We start from the raw sequence: 25,715 nt of genomic DNA, 5'->3' as shown, positions 1-25,715 counted from the left end.
CCTGCTCGGCAGGGAATCTGCTTCTCCTTCTCACCCTACCCCCTCTTGTGCTCTCTCTCTCTGTCTCAAATAAAATAAAATCTTCAAAAAATAAATACATAAATAATTATTTTTATAATGGTAGGTCCCAACTCTGCTATAGGGGAAAACTGAGTTTTGAGAAAGATGAAAGAAAATGTAAAGATGAAAAAAAAAAGATGAAAACAATCAAGAAAAACCAGCTTCAGAGTCAAAGTACTTTTATTCTAAAGTTCTAAGTGTGCAAATAACATGCTTTCCATATTAATGTAAATGGCCAAACAAAAGGCATACAAATAAATATGCTCTTCAGTCCTTACTTTTATAGGTCTTACTATCTGCCTCTGCATGCCCAGCCCAACAAACCTCACTGCCTACCCACACTACTTGCAAGGGAATCACTAGGAGAAGTTCGCAAACTGCAATCAGTTGGTCACAACTAAGCCTTAAACCAGTTTCTTTTTTTAAGGTTATTTTTAAGATTTTATTTATTTATTTATTTATTTATTTATTTAGAGAGCACACGCAAGTGGGGGGAGGGGCAGAGGGAGAGAATCGCAGGCTTCGCACTGAGCGCAGAGGCCCACACGGGGCTCAGTCTCACGACCAAGATCATAACCTGAGCTGAAATCAAGAGTTGGACACTTAACTGACCGAGTGACCCAGGCGCCCCAAACCAGTTTCTTAACTCTAGCGTGGTAAAATACGTCTTACTTTATATGGCATGGTGGTCAAGGTATTTATCTTGGAGTCACTTTTTCAGATGACAATTTGGCAAGGGGTTAAGTGACATGAAAAAGCTCACTTAATAATATTCACACAACATACAAGCATGATGCCTGTGGCCAACTGAAAACATTTCCAGACTGAGATCTGCCAGTCTATTTGACTTTTGTACTTTCTCTTCAAGTCAAATTTGTCTCCACATCTTCATTTCTTCTCCCTCTTCACCTTACCTTCCAATTGTTTCTGCCCTAAAGAATCAATTTCATTTGCCGAATTATCTCTCCTCCTTTTCTCCAATGTGTTCACCATATATTGCTAGAATCTTCCTGTTGCTCCTTTCTTTTTCATTTGCCTTTTCCCCTTCCCATCCCTTATTTGGGGGGGGGGGGGGCGGGGCAGACGGAGAGGGAGAGAATCTCAAGCGGGCTCCACACCTATCGCCGAGTAAGATGCGGGGCTCGTTGCGGGGCTTGATATCACAACACTGAGATCATGACCTAACTGACTGAGCCACCCAGGAGCTCCTCTTTCCATCCCTTATTAAGCCGACACTACTTTATCCTACTTTGGCTTTCTCCTTTCATTCAAAATATGTGTATATCCGTGACTTAACAGAGCAGCCCATTTCCAGAAAACTTGTGCATAAATTTTTTAGGTCAGTTAGTCATTCTGCAAATATTTGCCTAGTACCTCCATGTCTGCCGTTGCATCAAGTGCCAAGGATTTAAATACACATGAACAACAACTGGTATCTCCCTCAGGGACCTCACGAAGTATACAGCGGAGACAAGAGCACACTGTATTTTAAGTTTGTAGGTTCTACACTAGAAATATGAACAAGTTGCTCTGAGAGGATGAATCCATAGCTTCTCCCAGGTTGGTGGGAGGGAGGATGTGAAAATGTTAGGAAGGATCTACAAAGGAGACTACAGAGCTGGGTCTTTGAAAGATGAGCAGAACTTTAGTAGACTGAAAGTGAAAAGGATAGGTAAGGTACACACACACACACACACACACAAAGTCTGGGGAGAAGGCATGAATGAGCCGGGGCAAAGATAAAGTGCTTGACTGTTTAGAGAAGGCTAGATAAATTCACTGGGACTGAAACAAGAGGTGATGGGGAATGGCAAGAGAGTCTGGAATGATACAGTGGGGCCAGACTATGAAAGTAAACTGGTGGTATTACCAAAGGAAATGGGGGTACGATGAGCTCTTTAAGAAAATTTCTGGTATTAACATGGTAGTACTGAGTTAAAGAGGGACGTGTATTAAGTAGTAAGGAGTCCACTGCAAGAGCCCAATTAAAGCTAATGAGAGTTTGAATCTAAGGCCAAAAGGAAAGAAAGTCATAGATGAGAAATATTTCGGCGGTTATGAGAACTAGATTTTGGTTAACAGTGGAGAGGTGAAAGGAGAAAACAGAAGAGACAAATGCGATTCATGACTTGTAGGGGTGGCAGGTGAGGTCTAAAAATTAGAACTACAGTAGGAAGCAGAGGTCAGGTTTTACTTTGAGAGTAATGGAAGTAATGTTTTAGATGCACTGAAGAATTTATGGGCTATTCAAATGCACTGAAGAATTTATGGGCTATTCAAATACAGATACCCAATAAGCAGCAAAAAAGTTGGGGCCTGGACCTCAAGTTTGAGGACAGACAGGTATTTTTGGAGTTACCAGTAATACAATGATAGTTGAAGCCCTAAATACAGGAGACAAACTAGAGGAGCTTGTTCTTGAATTCTTGAAATGTTTGAGGTTTTTTATAAAGGGGTATCTCAAAGCAGAGGCATAGCTGTATTAACTGGTAAGACAATACTGTGTATTATAAAATCACTAAAAGGTAAAATAAACTAAGATCTAAAAACAGAGTGAATATAAGTTGATTCTGAAGTTCTCGATTACAGAAGTAAAGTCGTAGTCTTACATTAACTCCTGAGCAAAAACAGCACCTAGGGAAATGAACTAAAATGGAAAAGGATAAAGAAGTGAGGGGAAACAATGGGGAGGCAGAGAAAAAGGCAAAAGGACATAGAAAAAAAGGAAAAAAAAAATAAAATCTAATCTAAAATATGGATTCAGGTTCAGCACTTGAAATAAACTTAACTAGAACTGAGTGATTAAATTCAGATAAATGTATTTAGTAGTTTGAGTAGTTGCTCTGTAAAAATTTAAATCTAACTACACAGCTAAACATTTTCCATTTTATTACTCTCCTTAAAAAATTTACTTCTCTGTCATTTCTCCCTTTGTACCTTTTTAATATTTTTGGCTCTTGAGTTCTTGTTTGCTCTTTTTCATCCTTGTTTTTTATTCATCTTAGTTTATTTGGTCCTTTACGTTTTCACTTGATCTCAATGTTAATTCAACATTTTTCTACATCTGATTCACTTAAAGTTAAGCAAAATGATTTTCAAAAAACAAACCCCTTCTCTTACCACATTCCTTCCCAAAGTAAATTAGGTGTCCTTTCTTAATGTGCCCCCAATAACATTAGACAGTATTTATCACATTCTATTTTAGATGCCTGGTTGGCTGCGGATACTTTTCATCTGCTCGGATCCTCCCACTACCTCCAATGAAGAGCGGAAGTGGGAGCCACATCACAACAGTCTTGTTCTCTCATTTTTCTACCGTCGTAACATTAAACCACTTTCTCATTCCTTTCTTCATCATTCTGCCCCCGTTCTCATTTTTTAATTAACCCAATGAGTTTGGTAGAAATGTACCCAGAAAACTATGTGCACATAAGATAACTAGATAATAAAACTTCACACTGAAGGGAACATTCTAGAAGTATTTATTTCATTGCTGGCCACTTGGTTGCTGCATGCAACTCTCAACAACGAGCTGCCACTCTCCACTCCTATAGAAGAACCAAATGTTATGGTACCACTAAGGTTTTCAGACTTTCAGGCTTTTATTACCAATATCATTACTCTAGGGACAAGCCTTTTAGGGACTTAAAAGCACTTATTCTCTATAAAAAGTAACTTCATATTTCATGCACATACTCCAATTGGCAGACTTAGGTCCAAAATGGAAAGAAAAAAAATTTATTCTAGTTCTGTAATTTATCAGGAACAAAATAAGCCACTTCTCCTTGCTTTGTTATTAGGAAATAGGATTTTTTTTCTCTATCAGGAATCAGGACAGTACCTTTGATGATCCCTTAGTTATAAAATTGTTTACTAGTTAAAGTTCTCTCCAAAGACGTTAAGAAGTAAGAAGCTGGCTCATTTTCCTATAGGACTTAAAGAAATATTTGCAGTATGTGTAAATTCTAGTTTATATTGTAGTTCCTTGTGATAATATTTAAGAGGTCTAGTCTCCCCATTTAAAAAATTCTACCTCAGAAGGTAAAAGGAAATCCCCATCATCCCTGAGCAAAAAAGGGAAAAATCACAGGTACTTTTATTTGTTAATAGAAGCCACTTAAATGAGTTATCTAACTCTAGAACATTCTCAGAGAATTTACATAAACTGAAGCAGGTACAAGGTGTTCTCAGAGACTTATTCAGATAAATGTATTTAGTAGTTTGAGTAGTTGCTCTGTAAAAATTTAAATCTAACTACACAGCTAAACATTTTCCATTTTGAAATTCAAGAATATCCTGAGAGGATGCTTATGGACATGAAACTACTGGGTGCAGAGAAGTTTTACAATTTCAGCAGGAGGAAAAGAGAGTGGGCAAAACTACAGTGGAGAAAGTAAGAAGGGGCAGGACAAAGCTGTAGTGATGGGCTGGGCCTTTCTTCCCATTAAGTCAGGGGACTCTGGCTATCTGTATGCTATACTTACTCTTCTATTAATACAAACTGGATGCTGAAAGATAAAATTAAGAATGTCCCAAACTAAATTTAAGTCTTTTAAGGAGAAAATGACAGAAAACACTTTAGCTTCTTAATCAAGGAGTGCTATAATATAATTTCAAGGCATCTTAATATAATTCATTTAACCCTAAAGCAGTTGTGCAATAAGCAAAATATCATAAAATGAAAACAACAAAGGTCAACTTCCTACAGGGGCCAACAGACAACATCTTTACAGCACAGCAATTAACCTTCACATAGTGGAGTCTTGTTTACAAGGCCATCAAAAACTGAAAAGCACAAATGTCACCAACAAAAGGAATGTTGACTAGAGTGAAAAAACTTCCCAACGGGCTGCCTTCTCTGAAGCAATTTCAGACTGTTGCTAGCACAGGTTGGCTAAGCCAGATCTCACTGATGGCTCCATTAGAGAAAGGAAATGCCCCACTCAGTGCTGTTTTAAAAATGTAAAAACACTGGGAGGGAAAAAACAAAATAAAACAATCTACTGTTCCCTAACGTATACAGCTCAGCACCCAGAGAAAGCCTCTGCCCCCAAAAGAGACTTTCTACAAAGGCGTAAGCTTCATCAAATGAGGTGTAACATTTCATTTTCAGGATATGTCTTTCCTTGCAAGGTCTTTAGAAGCAGAAGTTCCACTTGGAACTCTAATACACATCTCTGTGAGCTCAGTTTCCTGAAAACATACACCTGCCGAGCTCTAGGTTCACCCTTGCCAGTGACTGGATTCACTACTTCACAGCCACCAGAATCGCACATACACTATTAACATGATGAAAAACACAGCAACCGCTGCAAGTTTGGCGTAAGTGGAACGCATGTTCAAGTACTTCGCGTCCTGGCGGTATTTCTTGGACAGACTGGACAGATTGTTAGCCTTTGAATCCAATGCTGTCAAAGAGGAAAAAAGGAAAACAGTAATTAGTCCCTGAAGTATTCTGTCTAATGTATTAAGCATAAAAATAACGCAAATGAGTGGGACCATACCAAACAACCATGAAGCTTAAATTATCATTTTTATTTTAAGGGTTAGGGTGCATACACTGATTAACCCATGATCCTGATGCACTATAAAATCTACACTGCATTTTAAAGTTACCAGACTAAATTATGTTCAAATTCTTGAGGCTGTACCGTGAGGTGGTTAAGAGTGCTGGCTCTGGTCTCAGAGTCTTTGTAAATTTTAATCTCAGCTGCACCAGCCATGTGACATTGGTCAATTCACTTAGTCTCTCTACTAAGACCCAGTTTCATCATCTATAAAATGAGGATAATAACACTAACTGTATCACAGGATTACAGGTACATGAGAATGCCTGTAAAGTGAACACAATCCTTGCATATGATAAGCCTCTGAGAAATGCTAGGTGATAATAATCGTCATCATCTTTTAATGGTCTAAATCATATTCTCTCATATCTTGAAAAATGATTATCCATGCAAGATAAGACTCAGGTAACCGGAAAATTCAATGAGTCAGAAACTGAGTATTGAGCTATATCTTAATGGTGACTGCTACCGAATTCCCAAGATTCTCCACATGGTAAAAACCATTATGATGCTACCAGAAATTATATTTCAACAGACATAGGAAAGTTGTCTTGTAACTAAAATATAATCACAGGTGCTGGAAAACCACCAATACCTACTAAATTAACCTTTTTAGAATCTTTTGCAAAGTTTTGTTTTTCTTTTTTTTTTAAAGATTTTTATTTATTTGAGAGAGAGCACATGAGAGGGGGGAGGGTCAGAGGGAGAAGCAGACTCCCCGCTGAGCAGGGAGCCCGATGCGGGACTCGATCCAGGGACTCCAGGATCATGACCTGAGCCGAAGGCAGTCGCTTAACCAACTGAGCCACCCAGGCGCCCCAAGCAAAGTTTTGTTTTTCTAAAAGGCATCTGTAATGTCGCTGCCTTCTATAACTGTTAACTGAGCACTTAGAGAAGCAACCAGAGAGACACAAGCTAGACCGGACTAAAATACATGACATAATTTAATAATAAAAACAAATTCTCAGTGTGACATAAATGAATTTTGATCACTTTACTTCTTTAAATTTTTGAAAAACACTGTTTTGAAATATGAATTTGTTCTTCCTTAGGGAATACTTTTGGAATATTTGGAGTTGCTTAATAGAGACTGAGTTGATTGAGAAATGTGGTATTACTTAACGACAAAAGAATGACAGCCGCTTCTAAATTACCAATTTGTCCTGTAAGAAAAACACTTAGTCACATAAGAAAAGTTAGGAGATGAGAAATAACCATGACAATGCTGTGACGAATCTTTCCAGCCAGTCTACTAAAATGGACACTCCACTGGATAGAACTTTTTAACCAATGTCTATTGCTATATCCCCAGTGCCCAGAACAGAGTCTGGTAATAGTCAGTGATAAAAAAAAAAAAAATTGCTAAATGAAATCTAAATCTGCTGAGACTAACTGGGCAGCAGAACAAATATTAGGTCATACGAAATAAGCAATAGTTAAGAGAATTCCTTTACACAGGAACATTTGGAAACACATGATATCGTAAAGACAAAGCCACTACTAGAAGTCACTGAGCAAATATTTATGTTATAAGCACCATGCAAAGTGCCAAAAGATACAATGATGATGACAACATACACAACCCCTCTATTTGGGGAACTTACAGTCTTGTAGGGTGACACCTCTGAATGAAACAACAAAACCCATGGCTTAAAAGAAACAGCTATTTTAGGCAGTAAAAACGGGCGCAATTTCATATTGCTGAAAGAACCCACTGGGAACTACTCTTAGGTCTTAAATGCAAGGCAGACTAGCTCTAAAACTAAAAATTAGAGAGGGGTGCCTGGGTGGTACAGGTGGTTAGGGGTCCAACTCTTGGTTCGACTCAGGTCGTGAGATCAAGCCCCACGTTGGGCTCCATGCTCAGTGGGGGGGTCTGCTTAAGACTCTCGTTCCCCAGGCGCCTGGGTGGCTCAGTCGTTAAGCATCTGCCTTCAGCTCAGGTCATGATCCCAGGGTCCTGGGATCAAGCCCCACATCGGGCCCCCTGCTCCGCAGGAAGCCTGCTTCTCCCTCGACCACTCCCCCTGCTTGTGTTCCCTCTCTTGCTGTGTCTCTCTCTGTCAAATAAATAAAATCTTTAAAAAAAAAAAAAAAGTCTCTCCCTCTCCCTCTGCCCCTCCTCCCTGCTCACTCTCTCTCTCTCTAAAATAAATAAATCTTAAAAAAAAAAAATTAGAGGGGGAGGCTGGGTGGCTCAGTCGTTAAGCGTCTGCCTTCGGCTCAGGTCATGATCCCAGGGTCCTGGGATTGAGTCCCGCATCAGGCTCCCTGCTCAGCAGGAAGCCTGCTTCTCCCTCTCCCACACCCACTGCTTGTGTTCCCTCTCTTGCTGTGTCTCTCTCTGTCAAATAAATAAATAAAATATTAAAAAAAAAAAATTAGAGGGGCACCTGGGTGGCACAGCTGTTTGGGTGACCAACTCTTGGTCTCAGCTAAGGTCGTGATCTCAGGGTCCTGGGATCAAGCCCCGCAGCAGGCTCTGCACTCAGCGCAGAGTCCACTGGAGACTCCCTTTCCCTCTCTCCCTCTGCCCCTCCCCATCACGTGCCCTCTCTCTCCCTCTTTCAAATAAACAAATAAATCTTTAAAAAAACTAGAAAGAGAAAGAAGGCATAAAAGATGGCTTCTTATTATGAAGAAGCTTAAAGAAGAAGAAAACATTTTTTGAGGTAGGCTGATCTTTTCACTATCCTTCAGATATGCTCTGTTCAGATACGCTTTTTCTTCCTCCCTCTTAAAATACCACTCTTCACTTCTTCCTGATCTATCAAAATTCAAGAAATCTTCCCTGTTCACTTCACATTATCTATTTCCTGCTACATTTTACAGCTCTTATTGTTTATATATCCATTTAAAACTATCACACACTGAAGATGGACAAGGACCTGCAGAGACCAATGAATTCTGCCAGGCACTAGCAGTGTGACTAAAAGCAAGCTACCTAACTTTTCTGAGTCTGCTTCTTTATCTGTAAAACTTGTTTGATACCACCCAATTCACAAGGGATTACTCTAAAGCATAAATAAGATATATATAAAGTCCCCCTGGGGTGCTGGGGTGGCTCAGTGGGTTAAGCATCTGACTCTTGATTTTGGCTCAGGTTATGATCTCAGGGTCGTGTGATGGAGCCTCACGTCAGGCTCTGTGCTCAGCGTGGAGTCTGCTTGAGATTCTCTCTCTCCCTCTCCAGCTGCCCCTCCCCCACGCTCTCTTTCTCTCTCAAATAAATAAATAAAATCTTAAAAAAAATAAAGTCCCATGGGATGCCTAGGTGGCTCAGTCAGTTAAGCGTCTGCCTCCAGCTCAGGTCATGACCCCAGGTCCTGGGATGGAGTCCCGCACTGGGCTCCCTGCTCAGCAGGGAACCTGCTTCTCCCTCTGCCTGTTCTCCCTGCCGCTCCCCCCCGCTTGTGCTCTCTCTCTGTCTCTGACAAATAAATAAACTCTTTTAAGAAAATAAAAAAAAAAAGTCCCCCTACCATATTGCCTAACACAAAGTGTTCAATTGATGTCTGTTCCCTTATACTATCTATAAAGTACTCTGTGACAATGACCTTGTTTCTTATCTTCCCAATTAGATGAAGTTATTATGATTAGAAAAGTACAGGTGACTCTTAAACAACATGGGTTTGAACTGTGCTCATTCTGCTTATACACAGATTTTTTTTTTACAGAATACCGTAGATTTATTTTTTCTTCCTTATGATTTTAAAAACATTTTCTTTTCTCTAACTTACTTTACTGTAAGAATACAGTATATAATATGTGTAACATACAAAATAGCATGTTAATTGATTGTTTACATTAAGGGTAGGGCTTCCAATCAACAGTTGGCTATTAGTAGTTAAGTTTTTGGGAAGTCAAAAGTTACATGTGGAGCCCCTGACCCCCACGCTGTTCAAAGGTCAACTGTCTTCTTTTCCAATCAGCACAGCACTAGAAGAGAATCCTTTAACACTTTTGATAAACTGACCAGATATACATTTTAGATTTAAGAAAAATTCCTGTTCTGGTCTATTTTATCCCAGGTAGAAACAGTAAGGCTGTTATGATGAAAATTTATAGACTCACTCATCCAAAATTTGATGTTTAAAGAGTGTGAAGCTATTTGCTGGAACAACTGATGACTACTAACATAAAGGTTACAATCTGCAGTTCATAATGAAGGAAAACCCATTTACTCATGAATAATGTCACAAGGTTGAGTTCATGAAATACTCATTAAGGCATCTATCTGTAATCATTACTGTGAGAGAAATAAAGCAAGTATATGAAATAAATATGAAATACATAAATACTACATTTAAAGAGTACGTTAAACACTTAGGTAATATTTAAACATTAGGTAAATATATATACTTTAAGGCAAATTAGGTAAGTATACATACACACACATGCACACACACCCATTATGTGCTTAAAAAACCATTACATAGCTAAGTGTCTTAACAGTTTAAAAGACAAAACAGATTAATGTGATGTGGGCTATTAGAATCAGGGAAGGCTTCTTGGGAGAGGTAGTTCTTATCTGGATCTTAAAGAACAGGTCCGAGATGGTGAGGAAGCTGACCTGGCTGAGGCAGAACGTTTGTGAACTAGAGAGCATGAAAGAAGTTTGCAATTTCCTTATCTTCCATTACAGAGAACACAATGCCTTACACATTACAAACATGCAGTAAGAATGAAAAGTTGAGACCAGACTAGATCTTATCTTGTAGTCACAGATTTTTAAAGTTTTTCAGCAGAGGAATGCCTTGATAAAAATGGCATTTTATGACATTTGATCTGGCAGCAATAAAGTCTCCCAAAGTGGCTAGTCAGGAAACCACTACAATAAATCTTTGACAGTTTCCTCTCATTCTTCTTTTCATTTCCCTTATGTGTTTCTGTAAATATTTACTTAACATTGTAAATATCTTGGAAGCAGTAATTGCTTCTGATATGGAATGAGACCTTCACACCGTTCCAACTCAACAAAAACTAATCATGCTAGGAAGAAAAACATATTGGAAGTTTTGTAATGTAATCTATCTCTAAGAGGTGAATTCTTAACAGTGCTAGACAGAATCTGACAGCAAAAAAAAAAAGTATCCCAAAATAAGCTATCCTTGCCTATATAGGACTCTTAATTCTTTACATACCTGAGAGTGCTTCTCCCCGTTGTAACACTTCTTCGATATTGGCCACCATGATCCTCTGCACATCTTGCAATTCAGTGTTGATGGAGCCTAGGTTTCTCCGAGCACGGCTGTCAATGTAGAGCTTCTTGGTTTTCTGAATGTAGGTGTCTAGAATAATGAAGAAAAATGACCATGAACAACTTTGTCCATCAAAGTACTGTAGGGAATAGGAAGTTCTGAGTTTAGTCCTGGATCGGCAATTGTCCATGGCTAAGCAAGCTCTTGAGTGAGCATCAAAATTTGAGTTTTGATTTCTTCATTTGTAAAATGTAGATAGATGACCATTCAAGAGAAATGTCCTCTGCATACCTTCAAATGAGAAGTCTCTGCTCTCAGGGTCCTTAGAGAAATTAAGACCCACTGTAATAAGCCTTTCCTGAAAGCAGAGATTTTCAAAACATGTTCCGAGGATCCTTAGGGTTTCACTACTTAATTCTTTACACTCCCTGAAAAGAATCCTGGCAACAATCTAGCATCACTACAAGTTAACACGGCAAGAGTTATTCTAGCATCAAAAGGGGTAAAAACATTGTCTTAAAATATTTTAACATACATTCCTAATTTCACTCTGTTCTTAAACTTCAGGTAAAGCAAAATCCCACTATAAAACTGCAGTCTTATTCATGGTTAGCCCATGTCTGTATTTCTCAAAACTGTAAAAAGAATGACTTATTATTAAAAATTATATTTTCAACTTTTGGCAAAAATCTTAAGTTATATGTGGTGGATACCTCTCATTTGCCTTTTTAGACCTCCTCTCTACCTTTCTGCACCACGCTTTTTGCCTCAGGAAGCTGACCCGCATGGACTACATCGTGAGCTCCTTGCCCTGGAGCTTCCAGTTAGGTTCAGCCAATGAGGGAACCCCAAGAGTAAGGCATGAAAGCAGATAGTGACGTTAGGGTATTTATTCCCAACCTCTCCCTGAGAAGTCACCCTGGCCTGGCAGTATCCCTCCAACTAGAAGTTACTGCTCCTCTCAAGTTGGCTTTCTCTATAAATTTTCTCCTTTGCAGTTCCAGAAAGTGCTCCTTTCTCTTATCCCTTCAGGCCTAGGGATGAAAATAATTACTGTGTTACTGATCTCAGGTTACTGTACTTTGTGGTTCACCTATAACCCATTCATCTTTGTATATAATCCTTTAAGCTAATCTGAGTGTACCAAATATTTCCTGTGTGATCTTGATACAGTATTCTTTTTTTCTTGGGTTTACTGGACCTTTATTATCTTCAAAAACAAAATTTGAAAACCAGACATTATAAAAATTAGCACTTAGAGAGTTTGTAGTTATGAAACACTGGAGTGTTTTGCTAAATTTTCTTTATTTTTAAGAGTAAGATGACCATTTAGCAAACTGGAAACACTTCAGAAATTCGGAAACAGTAAAACCAATTTCTTTTTTAACTAAAAATATCAGTAATGTAATCTTTTTTTTTTTTTTTCTTAAAAGATTTCTATCTATTTGTTTAACACAGAGAAAGAGAGCACAAGTAGGCAGAGCAGCAGAGAGAGGGAGAAGCAGGCTCTCCGCCAAGCAGGGAGACTGGAGCCTGATGCGGGGCTCGATCCCAGGACCCTGGGACCACAACCTGAGCCGAAGGCAGCCGCTTAACGACTGAGCCACCCGGGCGCCCCATCAGTAATGTAATCTAATCATACTTATTCTCACTTCCTCTAATTAGGGTACTCAAGACATTTCCTTTGATTTACTGCCATCAGATACTTTACTGGTGATGAAGCTTTCTGTAATTACTATACATGGACACCCATACTATTTCTGCATGTAATAAATGTTATCTCTCCCCAATATCATACCTCTTCCAGTATTTTTTTTTTTTAACTAGAGGATCTGAAAGAAACAAAATACCTTCTTTCTGATTTCCAAATTCTGATCTACAGAAAATGAACCTTACTGGGTTCAAACCAAATCACAAAAAGGGCAAAAGGCAACAAGTTCTAAGAAAAAGATCAAAAGACCAGGGAAATTACTTATGAGAAGTCTCATTCACTCAGAAGGACAAAAAGAGATGGAATGGAGGGCGCCTGGGTGGCTCAGTTGGTTAAGCGACTGCCTTCGGCTCAGGTCATGATCCTGGAGTCCCTGGATCGAGTCCTGCGTCGGGCTCCCTGCTCCCCTGCTCGGCAGGGAGTCTGCTTCTCCCTCTGACCCTCCCCCCTCTCATGTGCTCGCTCTCTCTCATATAAATAAATAAAATCTTTAAAAAAAAAAAAAAAAGAGATGGAATGGAAAAGACAGAATTCAAAACTTCAGTAAGTAAACATCAAATAAAAATGTGTCAAAATTATTATCAATGTAACAAACAGCTTCTCCATATTGTTTGCTCTCTTGATATAGAGATGAAGAGCAAAAACTTACCAAACTCAATAAAGGAATAGGGCCTAGACACAGTGGGCACCTTCTTCCCATGCTGTTCATCAAACTCTGAGTGCAAATCTTCTAGGTAGGCAAAAGCCAGTTTCTTAGGGAAGGCAGCTTCACACAAAACCAAGTAACAAACTCCCTGCTCAATAATGTAGCTGGAGAGACAAAAAAACAACAACAAAAAAACAAGAAAAAGTTGTCTGTAGAATAACAATACACCCAACAACCTGAAACAGACTCTCAGTGCCTTACAAACTTTTGAAAATATTCTAGCCTAAGTCCTTTGAGGCTAGCTAAATCAGAAAATCAATTTCAAACCATAAATCCTTAGAATCAGAAAGCAAACACCATCCCATTATTAGAATTATATTCCAAAAGGAATATTTAAACATGTTTATTATAATTGTTTGTTTATTATATAATTCAGCTAAAATATCTTAATACCGAGGACTTTTTCTTGAAAACTCAGAGTTGTGACTCCATCCACCTTTTGATTATGTATGGAAACGAGTATACACATATTTAAATTCCTTCCAGTTACAAGAAGCACAGTGGAATGGAAATTTTTGTGGATACTTAGAAGTTGGAAGTTAATGCCACAATGTTTACTGGATACAGATAATGACCTTAGGACAAATAATATCCCCTAATTCCCAGGATAGAACTCTGTATCAACTATCCAGTATCAGAAACTATCCAATAACAGAACTAACTTCCTCTTAGCTCCCTGGCACTCTGGAAGGAGCTATATGACTACCTGTCTGAGATGTCTTGGAAAGAGGTTAGGTTACTCAGTGATTTCTTTTTAGCCACAGTACTCTTTATTTCAGCAATAATTATATTCAGAAGACCAATATGTACATCAAACAAATTCAGAAGGCCATTAGTTTAAGTAGGAGTATAAGGGCACAAAGTATTATATATACCCCTTACTATGTGGCTCCTAATGCATCCTAGGACTTCACAGAGGAGTTTACAATATACCATATGATCTCTCAGGCCCCTTAAAATGATGATAATAATGATGATGATGATGATACTGTTGTCCTATCTCTTGCTTGGGCATCTGAATCAACTGCTTTCCTTGCCTTCAATCTAGACCATCTTCTAAACTACCAGTTTTATTCCTAAAGAGTAAATATGATCATATTACCCTGCTTAAAAACTCTCAGGGTTCCCGAATACTTATAAAATAAAATCATACTCTTTGATATAATACTTATGGCTCCAAAACAGGTGTAGGCTGTATTCCATCATGCTATTCTCCAAACAGGTTCTTTTACAGCCTCCCGGATTTCTGCTTATATATATATATATATATATATATTTCTAATTGTAATACTCTTTTATGTACCTGGAGAAACCTTGTTCATTTTCCTATGCTCGATTCTACTATAATTTTTTCCATGAAATTTCTCTGTATTCTTCCTCTCTATCCCCTTTCCTCAAACTTACTCCCTACAAATGGGAATTTATTACTTCCTTTTCTCTAGTCCCAAAGCATTTCATTTATAACCAAATTACAGCATTTCTTGCCCTAAGGTATCATAGTTTAGTTGTCTGCATATATGTTTCTCTCTGCTAATAAAATAAGCTCATAAAAGCTATGGACATTGGGTGCCTGGGTGGCTCAGTTGGTTAAGTGACTGCCTTCGGCTCAGGTCATGATCCTGGAGTCCCTGGATCGAGTTCCGCATCAGGCTCCCTGCTCGGCAGGGAGTCTGCTTCTCCCTCTGACCCTCCCCCCTCTCATGTGCTCTCTCTCATTCTCTCTCTCTCAAATAAATAAAATCTTTAAAAAAAAAAAAAAAAGCTATGGACATCAAAGGCAGAACTTAACATATGGTCTGGCAAAGAATAATCTTTAATAAATAGCTCTTAGATGGAAATAATGGATGAGAAGAGATTATAAAGTTCTTAAAGGAACCATACAGAAGAAAAAAATTTCTTTGCAATTCCATTAGAACTTGCCTAGGTTTTTTGTTCCTAATCCATGGTAGAGATAAAGATACTATATATAATTAGGTGCTGATATTTTTTTATGTTGAAAATTGGATTTATAGAAGATATTTCATATACTACACAAATTAATACCTATAAAACTTAATATCCAGGCAAACCTTTGGGGTCCCCTCCTTCTTTGGGAGCTTCATACTCTATCATTCAATGAACTTTACTATCACTCAGTAAACCTTGCTTTGCTGCCCACCAAAAAATAAATAAATAAATAAAATTTAAAAATTAAAAAAAATAAAAAAAAATAAAACTTAATATCCACTACTTTCTTAACCAATAAACCAGGGTTTTGTTTTGATTTTGGTTTTGTATAATTGTTTATTTCTGATGGGTGGAGATCTTTTTTTCCCCCTTTCAAGTTAAACACAGCAAGTCCCTCCCAGGTCTATATTATCTTAGCCTTTGAGTTCCTAAAATAGCAAGGATTATTTAGCTAATCCTATTTTATTTTCCTTTGATCTTTTTGTCCTCTTTTTTTTTAATCCTTCCTATTTTTATCACCCTCAAACTTGACATGTATTAAACATTTAATAACCAATTATTTGTAGAAAATTTGAAATCCAATAAAGTCCTTTTGATCCCTCTCTCGGCTATATGCATTGTCTATAACCACTGATTGAGATGCTCTTAAATTACCCTCACAAAACTATGACCATTTTCCCTATTTTATAGAGGTAACGGAGGCCTAGAGAAGTATGTGAGTTGTTCAAGGTTGTGTTGTTGTTAGTAAGTGTTTGAGCAAGAGTACTAATCTACATATATCTGGCTCTAAGAAGCTCCTAAAGCAAAAATTTATCTATTATTGCATGATAGGTACAGCATTTATTAGACACGGGATAACAAGTTAATTTATTGTATGCAAATTGAATAAACAAACCAAGATTTCTGTTTTACAGAACTGGAGCCAGGAAGTTGCTTCCATGAAAAGACTATATTTTTAAAATTTTCTTTACTTTTTAAAAAACTGTTACCATTCTTATCAGGTGTTACTTATATCTACTGTATCTCATACTTAAATGACCACAAAAAAATAGGATTATACTCACTGGAAAGTCATGGCACCAGCTTCCAAAGTACATCTAGTAGGGGACTGTTCATTCAACTTGCGAAAGAGTTGCTTAGCCTGACTCTGGTACTGTTGAAGATCCCGGCCAGACTGAAAGAAGACACCTTCATTTAAGAATTTTCTACACACAAAAAACGCCTTAACAATTAATGAGCAGCATCATACTATGAGGACACTATGTAAATATGGTCTTTCATTAAAGATTAGTAAGATTCATTTTAACAAAAGAAAAATGGTCTACTGGGGTGCCTGGGTGGCTCAGTCGTTAAGTGTCTGCCTTTGGCTCAGGTCATGATCCCAGGGTCCTGGGATCGAGCCCTGCATCGGGCTCCCTGCTCGGCCAGGAGCCTGCTTCTCCCTCTCCCACTCCGCCTGCTTGTGTTCCCTCTCTAGCTGTCTGTCTCTCTCTCTCTGTCAAATAAATAAAATAAAATCTTTAAAAAAAAAAGAAAAGAAAAGAAAAATGGTCTACTTTTAGAGCAAAAAGGAAGACCAAACCCCTAGTTGTTCAAGAAAATCACATTATTTGCTAAGAAGCAAATCGTATTTCTTAACTGCCTTTAAGGCACTCTTAACTTTTAATCTGGTGTTCTTTCCACCATTAGGTCAGTGGTCTCCTCCTAACTCATTTCACTTGCACACTTACTGGCACATAACTGCACAACATGTTCTATACTCAGGGGAAAACCCTGGGAACAAAAGACTGATGAATCTCATTTTTATCCTGGAATATCAAGCAAAATCTTCCACAAAGTGTTACAATATTGAACATTTAAGCAAAACTAAATGTATGCACCCATAACTGCAAATTACCAGGAACACTATAATGCAAATGGGTAAAAATGAGCAAGAGTAGGACCAAGATTAAAAAGTCAAATATTCTTTACTGAATAAATCTATTTGGTTTCTGAGTTTGGATAGCAAGGGACATATGCATACAAAATGAAAATAACAATATTCAGATGATATTTTCTTGAACAATTTCTAAATAGTTTAATGATTAAAAAAAAAGGAAAAGAGCCTACTGAGGAAAATAGCAGTGTCATCTCAAAAGGAGAACATCAATCACCAATTAGATCCAAATGGGAAAGAACGGAATGGAAAGCAAATATGCATTATTTATGCATCCACATACAGCATACGGGGGGGGGGGGGAGGTGGGCAGCGGCACTTTTGCCATTTGATAGAAAGGAATTATTTTATTTTGGATTATTTATTATTTTTTTAAAGATTTTAATCTATTTATTTGACAGAGAGAGAGAGAGCGAGAGTGGGAACACAAGCAGGGGGAGTGGGAGAGGAAGAAGCAGGCTTCCTGCTGAGCAGGGAGCCCGATGTGGGGCTCAATCCCAGGACCCTGGGATCATGACCTGAGCCGAAGGCAGACGCTTAACGACTGAGCCACCCAGGCGCCCATGAATTATTTATTTTGAATTCAACAACAGAACACAGCATCTCCTTGATAGATGTTTAATAACTAAATGTTTACCTTAAAAACTCATTTATTTGAGGTTCTCCTTCAAGAGATCTGTGGACTGGATCTGAGGTCTAACTTTTAGAAAATACAAAGTGAAACCTAAAAATTCTAGATAGTGAACCACTCAGCTAAGAGTAAAAACAAGGAGCAATGATAAAATTATGAAAGTGGCAGATAAATGTACAAGTACTGGATTCTAAGCTATATTTAAAATGATGAACTAGGGACACCTAGGTGGCTCAGTCGGTTAAGCGTCTGCCTTCAGCTCAGGTCATGATCTCAGGGTCCTGGGATCGAGCTCCACATCCAGCTCCCTGCTCAGCCGGGAGTCTGCCTCTCCCCCCCCACTCATGCTCTGCCCCCTCCTGTGCTCTCTCATACATGCTCCCTCTCTCAAATAAATAAATAAAATCTAAAATAAAATAAAATAAAATGATGAACTGGAAATTTCAGTATGAATAAGAAGGTAAATAAGCATGAAGTGAACCAGGAGAGTTAGAGAGACACCACTAGAAGTATCAATTTGTAGATTTATCTTGTTTAGTACTGCCCCTATGGCAATGATTTGTTATAATATTCTTCACTTGAGAAACAGTTCTATATTAACATATATTTGTATATATGTATGTGTATGTTTATATATTAACAATACTTTATAATAATTAACATTATAATATATATTAGCATTATTATATTAACCTGTACTGCATATATTTTTTTTTTCTCATGACTGGTCAGCTAGTAAAGGAGAGTGAATACTATCACATGCTTTGAACTAGTGCACAATATCCTACATTCCTAAATTTAAACAGTACTTGCCAATTTGTTTGCTTCATCAATGCCATTATATATGTGGCATTTGGAAGAGATCTGACCCCACAACATTAGACACAAAGGGATGCAAATAAAGCTGGAAATATTACTAACGTGCCAAGAAATAATACCAACATTGATCAATGATTTTTCAACCTTGGCTTTACACTAAAATCACCTGCGTGCTGTACAAAAACTAATCAAGCCCTATCTCCTCCTACCCCAAACCAATTAAATCAGTATCTCAGAGGTGGAACTCAGAAATTGGTATTTTAAAAATAACTACAACCGGGGGCACCTGGGTGGCTCAGCCAGTTAAGTGTCTGCCTTTGGTTCAGGTCATGATCCCGGAGTCCTGGGATCAAGCCCAACGTCGGGCTCCCTGCTCAGTGGGGAGCCTGCTTCTCCCTCTCCCACTCTCCCTGCTTGTACACTCTCTCTCTGTCAAATAAATAATAATAATAAAAAATAACCACAAACACAGATGTTAAGTAAAACTGTTTTTGACAGCTAAAGGCAGGTGAGCACCTTAAAGGAACTAGTTGAAGAAATAAATAGCAAAAAAAAATTGTCAAATAAAGACTGGTAAAATCCTTTGACTTTATAAGAAGCACTGTAAACATTACTGCAACTTAAGAGGAAGAGACTAATAACTGTATCGACTACAAGAAACTATGTCCAAAAGCATGCTACAGTTTCAGGGATTTATAACGAACAAAGCAGTGACTGTCAATGCACCACACGGAGATGGCACAAAGATTATGGCACGCCAACCAACATTTCACAGTACTGGTTCCATTAGCATCACCATCGCTGAGAACGCAATGCTGGCACAATCTTTCTGATAGTCATTTTTGTAATATGTACTGGAAATTATAAAAATCTTACATTATTGTTGTATCCAGCAATTCTGTATCTTTGAAAATATACATACACAGCATATGTTAAAAAAATAACTACAGGGGCGACTGGGTGGCTCAGTCAGTCAAGCGTCTGCCTTTGGCTCAGGTCATGATCCCAGGGTCCTGGAATCGAGCCCCGCATCGGGCTCCCTGCTCAGCGGGAAGCCTGCTTCTCCCTCTCCCACTCCCCCTGCTTGTGTTCCCTCTCTTGTGTGTCTCTCTCTGTCAAATAAATTTAAATAAATAAACTCTTTAAAAACAATAAAATAAAATAACTACAAATGCATATAAAAATAAAAAACAAATGTTCAGTAATATGATAGAAAATTGGTTAAATAACATATGGTATATTTATATACTGGAATACTACACAGCCATTAAAATGTTGTATAATATTTAACGATATGAGAACAAACTCACTACACACTAAGTGAAAAAAATAGGTAAACAGTCTTATAGTATTACCCATTATTTAATTTTATACACACACACACACACACAAAGATTAAGGTTATACATTAAAATGGATATAATTTAAGTAGGGATTTTGGTAATAATCACCATTAACATTTTGGTTCTTTTGTTTATACATATTTACTGAATTTTTTACAATAAGCACAGACTAGTTTTGTAATGGGGAAATTATTCATTTACCCATTCCTGTTTATTGCATATTTGTACCCACAAATATGTACGGTTCTAATGTGAACTTTCAGAAAGGCAAAATGAAACCAGAAAAGATTTTTCAGAAATAGGCAAATTAATAAAATTAAATGAAAGCACTCACTTTCTGCCAACCACTGTTCTAAACACTTTACATAATTTAAATAATCTTTACAACTACCCTATGAGGTGATTAGAACTATTATGCCCATTTTCTGCATGAGAAGTAAAACGTGCCCAAGGACTAGGGGCCAATAAGGAGAGGGGCAAGAATTTGAACCCAAGCAATCTAGCATGCTATACCACCTCTACAATTAAAATTGCTTTGGTGATAGCAGATCCACCTTCTGGGTGATCTTACTATTTGATATTAAATCTAATTCACAGGAAACGATCAAGAAACTGTGTGGCAGCTCTGATCTAGATCTCACAAAACAATATATTCACTGCTGTACAGACAGAACCTCAGTGTGCTTTTAAGATTAAAGTCACGAAGGGCCCACAGTCACTAGACTACCTAAAACAGATTAGATGTCCTCATTCTGTTTTCCACTTCATCCAGAACAAACTTGATGAAACTTGTATACAGTATAATGGAAAGATGTGTTAGCAATCCAATAATGAATTGGATGTGAATGTCCAGACAAATCCTGAAACTAATTTGAGGTCATCCAATATCATATTTAGGATTTGGTTCCATATATATTATGAAAGGTACAGGGTAGATATTTACCGCACAACTATAATACTTTTTATTGCTATCACCTAGGACTGCTGAACAATTAATTATATCAAATGCCACCTTTTGTCTTTACAAGAATGTTTAGCTAAGCTCATATCATTTTTAAATTCCTGTTGAACTCAGCTGGTCAAAGGCCAGAAGCACCAAGAACCAACCATTTTCTTCTAAAAACAATTACAGTAAGATGACTAATGAACCCTCAATCATCAGGAGAGTGTGGCAGTTTAAATGTACAAGAGACCATCCGCTTTTTTGATGCTCAGTGCTGAATACTTCGTTAGATCAAACACCTTCTTCAAGTCCACAGAGCTGGTGGCCAAATGGAAGAGTACACCCTTCATTTTGAGGTAGAACAGAAAGGTAGATGAAGAAATTGCTAACATCCAAAAAGAAGAAACATACCAGAAAGGTACAAGAAAGGAAATAGAATATCAGAATCTAGGTTTGAAAAGTTCATCTCTCTACCACCACTTCTAGTTGAGCACAGAGGAAACAGTGCATGAGATACTCTGCCTACATCATTTTTTAAATTTTAATCTGTACTGTATTATCTGAATAATTGTTCATCTCCAGTAATAAAGCAGTTTGCACAGGTTTAGCACCTAGTAACCACCTAACGTATGAGATCTATGATCAGTGTAAATAATTGAAAAAGTACATTGAATTATTTGGACTGAACAATTAAGGTACTTAACTATAAAACCTATTTGGTTGAAATATCCATTTCTTAATTTAAGATTTTATTTATTCATTCATGAGAGACAGAGAGAGAGGGGGGCAGAGGGAGAAGCAGGCTCCCCACGGAGCAGGGAGCCCGATGCGGGACTCGATCCCAGGACCCTGAAATCATGACCTGAGCCGAAGGCAGACGCTTAACCATCTGAGCCACCCAGGCGCCCTCAAAGTCCAAATTCCTAAAGGAAATAACTATGGTTCCAATTTTAGTATATGTGCTGCCGAAGTGAGCACCCTAAAGGAAATAACTATGGAATTGCCATCACAAAAATATTTTTGTGGAAAATTTTTTTCCTTGTCAATTAAACAAAGTAACCCATCTTGGTAGACCAACACCTAATTCGGAATCAAATTAAGAAACACACAATAGGGGTGCCTGGATGGCTCAGTCTGAGCGACGGACTCCTGATTTTGGCTGGGGTGGTGATCTCGGGGTTGTGGGATGGAGTCCCGAGCCCCATGCGGAGTTGGCTTGGGATTCTCTCCTTCTGCCCCTCCCCCCACTTGCGAGTGCACCCACACGCAGTCTCTAATAAATAAAATCTTTAAAAAGATAAAATAAATAAAAGAGGACGCCTGGGTGGCTCAGTCGGTTGAGCGTCTGCCTTCGGCTCAGGTCATGATCCCAGGGTTCTGGGATCGCGTCCCACACTGGGCTCCCTGCTCAGTGGGGAGCCTGCTTCTCCCTCTGCCTGCCGCTCCCCCTGCTTGTGCACTCTCTCTCTCTCTGACAAATAAATAAATAAATAAAATCTTTTTTAAAAATTTCAAATTTAAAAAATTAAAAAAAAAGAAATACCCAATAATATCTCAATTATTTTTTCAGTAAGGTATCAAGACAGAGAGTAAGAACTACTAATATTAAATAGACTTTCAAATTCACTTTGTATTCTTTACCCACATTGAAATCCAATGCAATAAACCGACCAGACTTCTCCCTGGGGAAAACCATTTCCCAAACTACATATATATCCTTCAAGGAGAATTTTCCCACACTATCTCCCTTGTCAAGTCATGTTCTTGCATTTATTTTAATAATTTCACTCCTTCTGTAGAGTGGTCCTAGAAAATTCTTAAACTGGGAGAAAAGTATTTCACAATTGAAAATTAAGGGCACACTATATTTTTCACAGTTTATATCAATGATTAGACTTTGTTTTGTGCAATGAATAGAAAATATTTCACTGAGCATGACCTGCAACTTCATGATCTGTATCACTATTCTCCTAAGTGTGAAAATAAACATATTTCCAAGTCAAACCTAAAAAGGCATATAACCAAATAGAAGCTTTCCTTATTACTAGATAATACTGTCAGCTTAGATGTCATTTCTTCTGGGAAGGACTTTTCCTGGTCTCCCAAAACTAACTTAGATACCTTTTCTGTAAGGTAAAAGAGTAAAGTAAAGGGCCTTTTATCTTTATCTTTCCGTAAATAAAGCAGCCACAGAGCCTTCTTCTTCCATAGTAGTTGTCCTATATTATAACTGCTCGTTAGTTTTCTGGCTTTCCCACTAAACTGTAAGCTCCATGAAAGTAGGGACTGTGTCCTCTAACCTCCTGTATTATCACCATGCTTGACACAATTGATGAGTTTAATAAGGGTTTTTTTTTTTTTCAAGAATATATGAATGAAAAGCCTAAGAGATATGTGCAAAAGAATTTTTTCTAGAGCTCATCTTTTTTTTAGGCCTTGAGTTTTGTTGTTGTTGTTGTTTTTAACTACTTAGGGTGTATGAGAAAGTAAAAGAAAATTGTTCACTTTGAATAAGTTACATAATTTTCATTCTCCGCCTCCCTTCTTCAGAGACCGCCCAACCTTGCTCCAGAAACCTGTCTCACACCAGAAATTTCCCTTGTGATTCTAAGGCACAAAGCAGCTTCTCTTCAAGATATTTGGGGCTGTTGTTGTTTTTTCATCAATTCAATACACTTTTGAGCACCTATGCTAGCATAAAACTGCTGCTGTAAAAGCTATAAGAAACACAAAGATGACTAAGATCTGCCTACTGCCTCCTAGGAAATTCAGATTATTGAAAGACAAAAAAACATAGTAAAATAAAAGTACAAGGCATTACAGGAATATAACACAGGAGTTATAATTTCAACAGTAGAAATTTAGTAAGGTTTATTGGAGGAGGTGGGAACTGGGCATAACCTTGAAAGAAAGTACTGTAGTGAACTTCAAACAGGTGTCTATATGTGGCAGTATTATCTCACCCACTTTCAAAAGATGTCATCAAGATAGGTCAAGGATCAAGTGCCACAGTAGAAGAGGCTGAAGAACTTGGGAGCTGATTTTTCCCAGGACCTGTTAGTCAGCCTTAATAGCAGCAGAAAATTAGAAATCCCGAATTTTAACAAAGTCTCTAAGAGTGACACAACACTGGGTGATCACAATCGGCCGAAACTACCCCTACGCCGGAGCGTCTTCCCGTAGAGAAACAGGTAAGGCAAAAATATACCTCCTCCGTCAGGATCTCTTTTCACAAGTCATCCCTCCACTGCCAACGGATGAAAAAGCAATTCAGAGGAGTCGAGAGTGCATGGGAGGTCGCAAGGGCCCCCTGGGTTCTAAGAAGAAATCCGGTACTGACAGCAGAGCTCAGACAGGGACTTGGGGTCGCGGGGATCTAGGAGCTCACCTGTTCGTCCTCCTGCATCGAGGCGGCCAGCGGGAGCCCGTCCGCCACACGGGCGATCATCGTAAGCAACACCATCTTCACAGGCTACAGGGACCCAACACTGGCCGGGATGGCCGAAGACGTCCTCCTGACTTCCTCTGCCGCGACAACAGTCACACCTCTTAGTTCCCCAAGAGCCAGCTGCTCGCGTCTGCGCTTCCCGCTGAGGTGGCCGGAAACTAGCTTTGGAGCCTTCCACTACCGGTCCTCAGAATTAGCTTCCCACCGAGAACCACAACTACCAGAACAATAGTTCCGCGGTCTCTCCTTCCACCTTCGGAAACTGCCAAGGTCCCGCCCACTTTTCTGGATTGGGAGCTTCGAATAAACCTTCAGCCTTGAGGGGTGTGGCATTCAAACTGAAAACAGGATTTTCTAGTTCCCAATACTGTAAATGTGAGGAGAGGGCTGGGAGGGGTGGTGGGAATTAATGGATACATAGATGGAAAGTATGTGAAAAAACTGAAAATCAAGCTATATGTTTTCATATTTTTCTATTTTATGTATTATATATTTTATACATAATACTTTATATATTCGTATATTTCTAGGCAGGGATTTTTGTCTGCTTAAGATTTTTTGGTTTGGTTGGTTTTTGCTTGTTTGTTTATGCTGTATCCCCAGATCCTTGAACAGTTTCCAGTAAAAAACAAGTATCTATTGTATGTGTGAAAAAATGACCAAGTACAGACCTCAGAAATCACCAAATCAGGTACCCTTCCAAAAGCTGGGATCTCTGCTACATCCCTTTTCATAGGTAGCAGGGTAGCTTTGTTAGAACTTCCAGTAACTGGGCATTCACTCCCTATTGGAAAGACCTCAACATAATCCTACTTGAGGAAGTGTTACCATCTCTCTTTACTTTGATGTCCCTATTTCTAAAATGGGGATATTATCCACCTCTCAGGATTTTTGTGAATATTAGGTGAGAAAATGTAGGTGAACATGTTTTGTAAACCAAAAAAAAAAAGAAGTTATACAAGTGTTGTATTTATTATTACTTATATTAGTAACTACTCTTTATTAAGCATTTATGATTGGCATTTGCATTAATAGAAATAGAAAGTGCTTTATGGATACTAGTTATTTAACCAAACAACCCAGTAAGGTTGCTTAATATTAGGTTCCCCTTTGCAGTTGGAGAAAAAGCCTCAAAGAGTAATTTTTCCAAGGTGCCAGAGCTAATAAAGTTGGGAACAAGATTTGAGCTGAGGTTGAACTCCAAAGCCTCTGCTTTTAATTGTGATGCAACTCTATCTTAATATTTATCTGTAGGTTAAAGAGCTCATGCTTTCATTACCTTTTCTACAGCTCCACAAGTATTAGGAGAAAACTAGTATTATTTCTTGAGAGGCTTTTGGGAGGTATATCCAATAAGACCTATTGATTGACTTCACACAAAAGATGAAGGACTGGGATATAGA

At 38.2% G+C, this 25,715-nt stretch overlaps 1 protein-coding gene across 1 annotated transcript; it reads right to left on the bottom strand.

The window, feature by feature from the left end:
• Positions 1–222: 222 nt before the first annotated feature.
• SEC22B (SEC22 homolog B, vesicle trafficking protein) lies at positions 223–24,477 on the bottom strand. The gene is made up of 5 exons (XM_045896836.3): positions 24,253–24,477; positions 16,257–16,366; positions 13,189–13,349; positions 10,772–10,918; positions 223–5,468 (listed from the first exon to the last, which is right to left on the bottom strand). The coding sequence occupies exons 1-5, from the start codon at positions 24,325–24,327 to the stop codon at positions 5,314–5,316; spliced, it is 648 nt and encodes a 215-aa protein (XP_045752792.1). The 5' UTR covers positions 24,328–24,477; the 3' UTR covers positions 223–5,313.
• Positions 24,478–25,715: the final 1,238 nt, after the last annotated feature.

Source organism: Mirounga angustirostris, unplaced genomic scaffold (genome assembly GCF_029215605.1).
Source record: "Mirounga angustirostris isolate CCGP_5_RB_7025 unplaced genomic scaffold, mMirAng1.0.hap1 SCAF_4, whole genome shotgun sequence".
Taxonomy (NCBI): domain Eukaryota; kingdom Metazoa; phylum Chordata; class Mammalia; order Carnivora; family Phocidae; genus Mirounga; species Mirounga angustirostris.
This window is presented reverse-complemented; position numbering and strand designations above follow the sequence as displayed.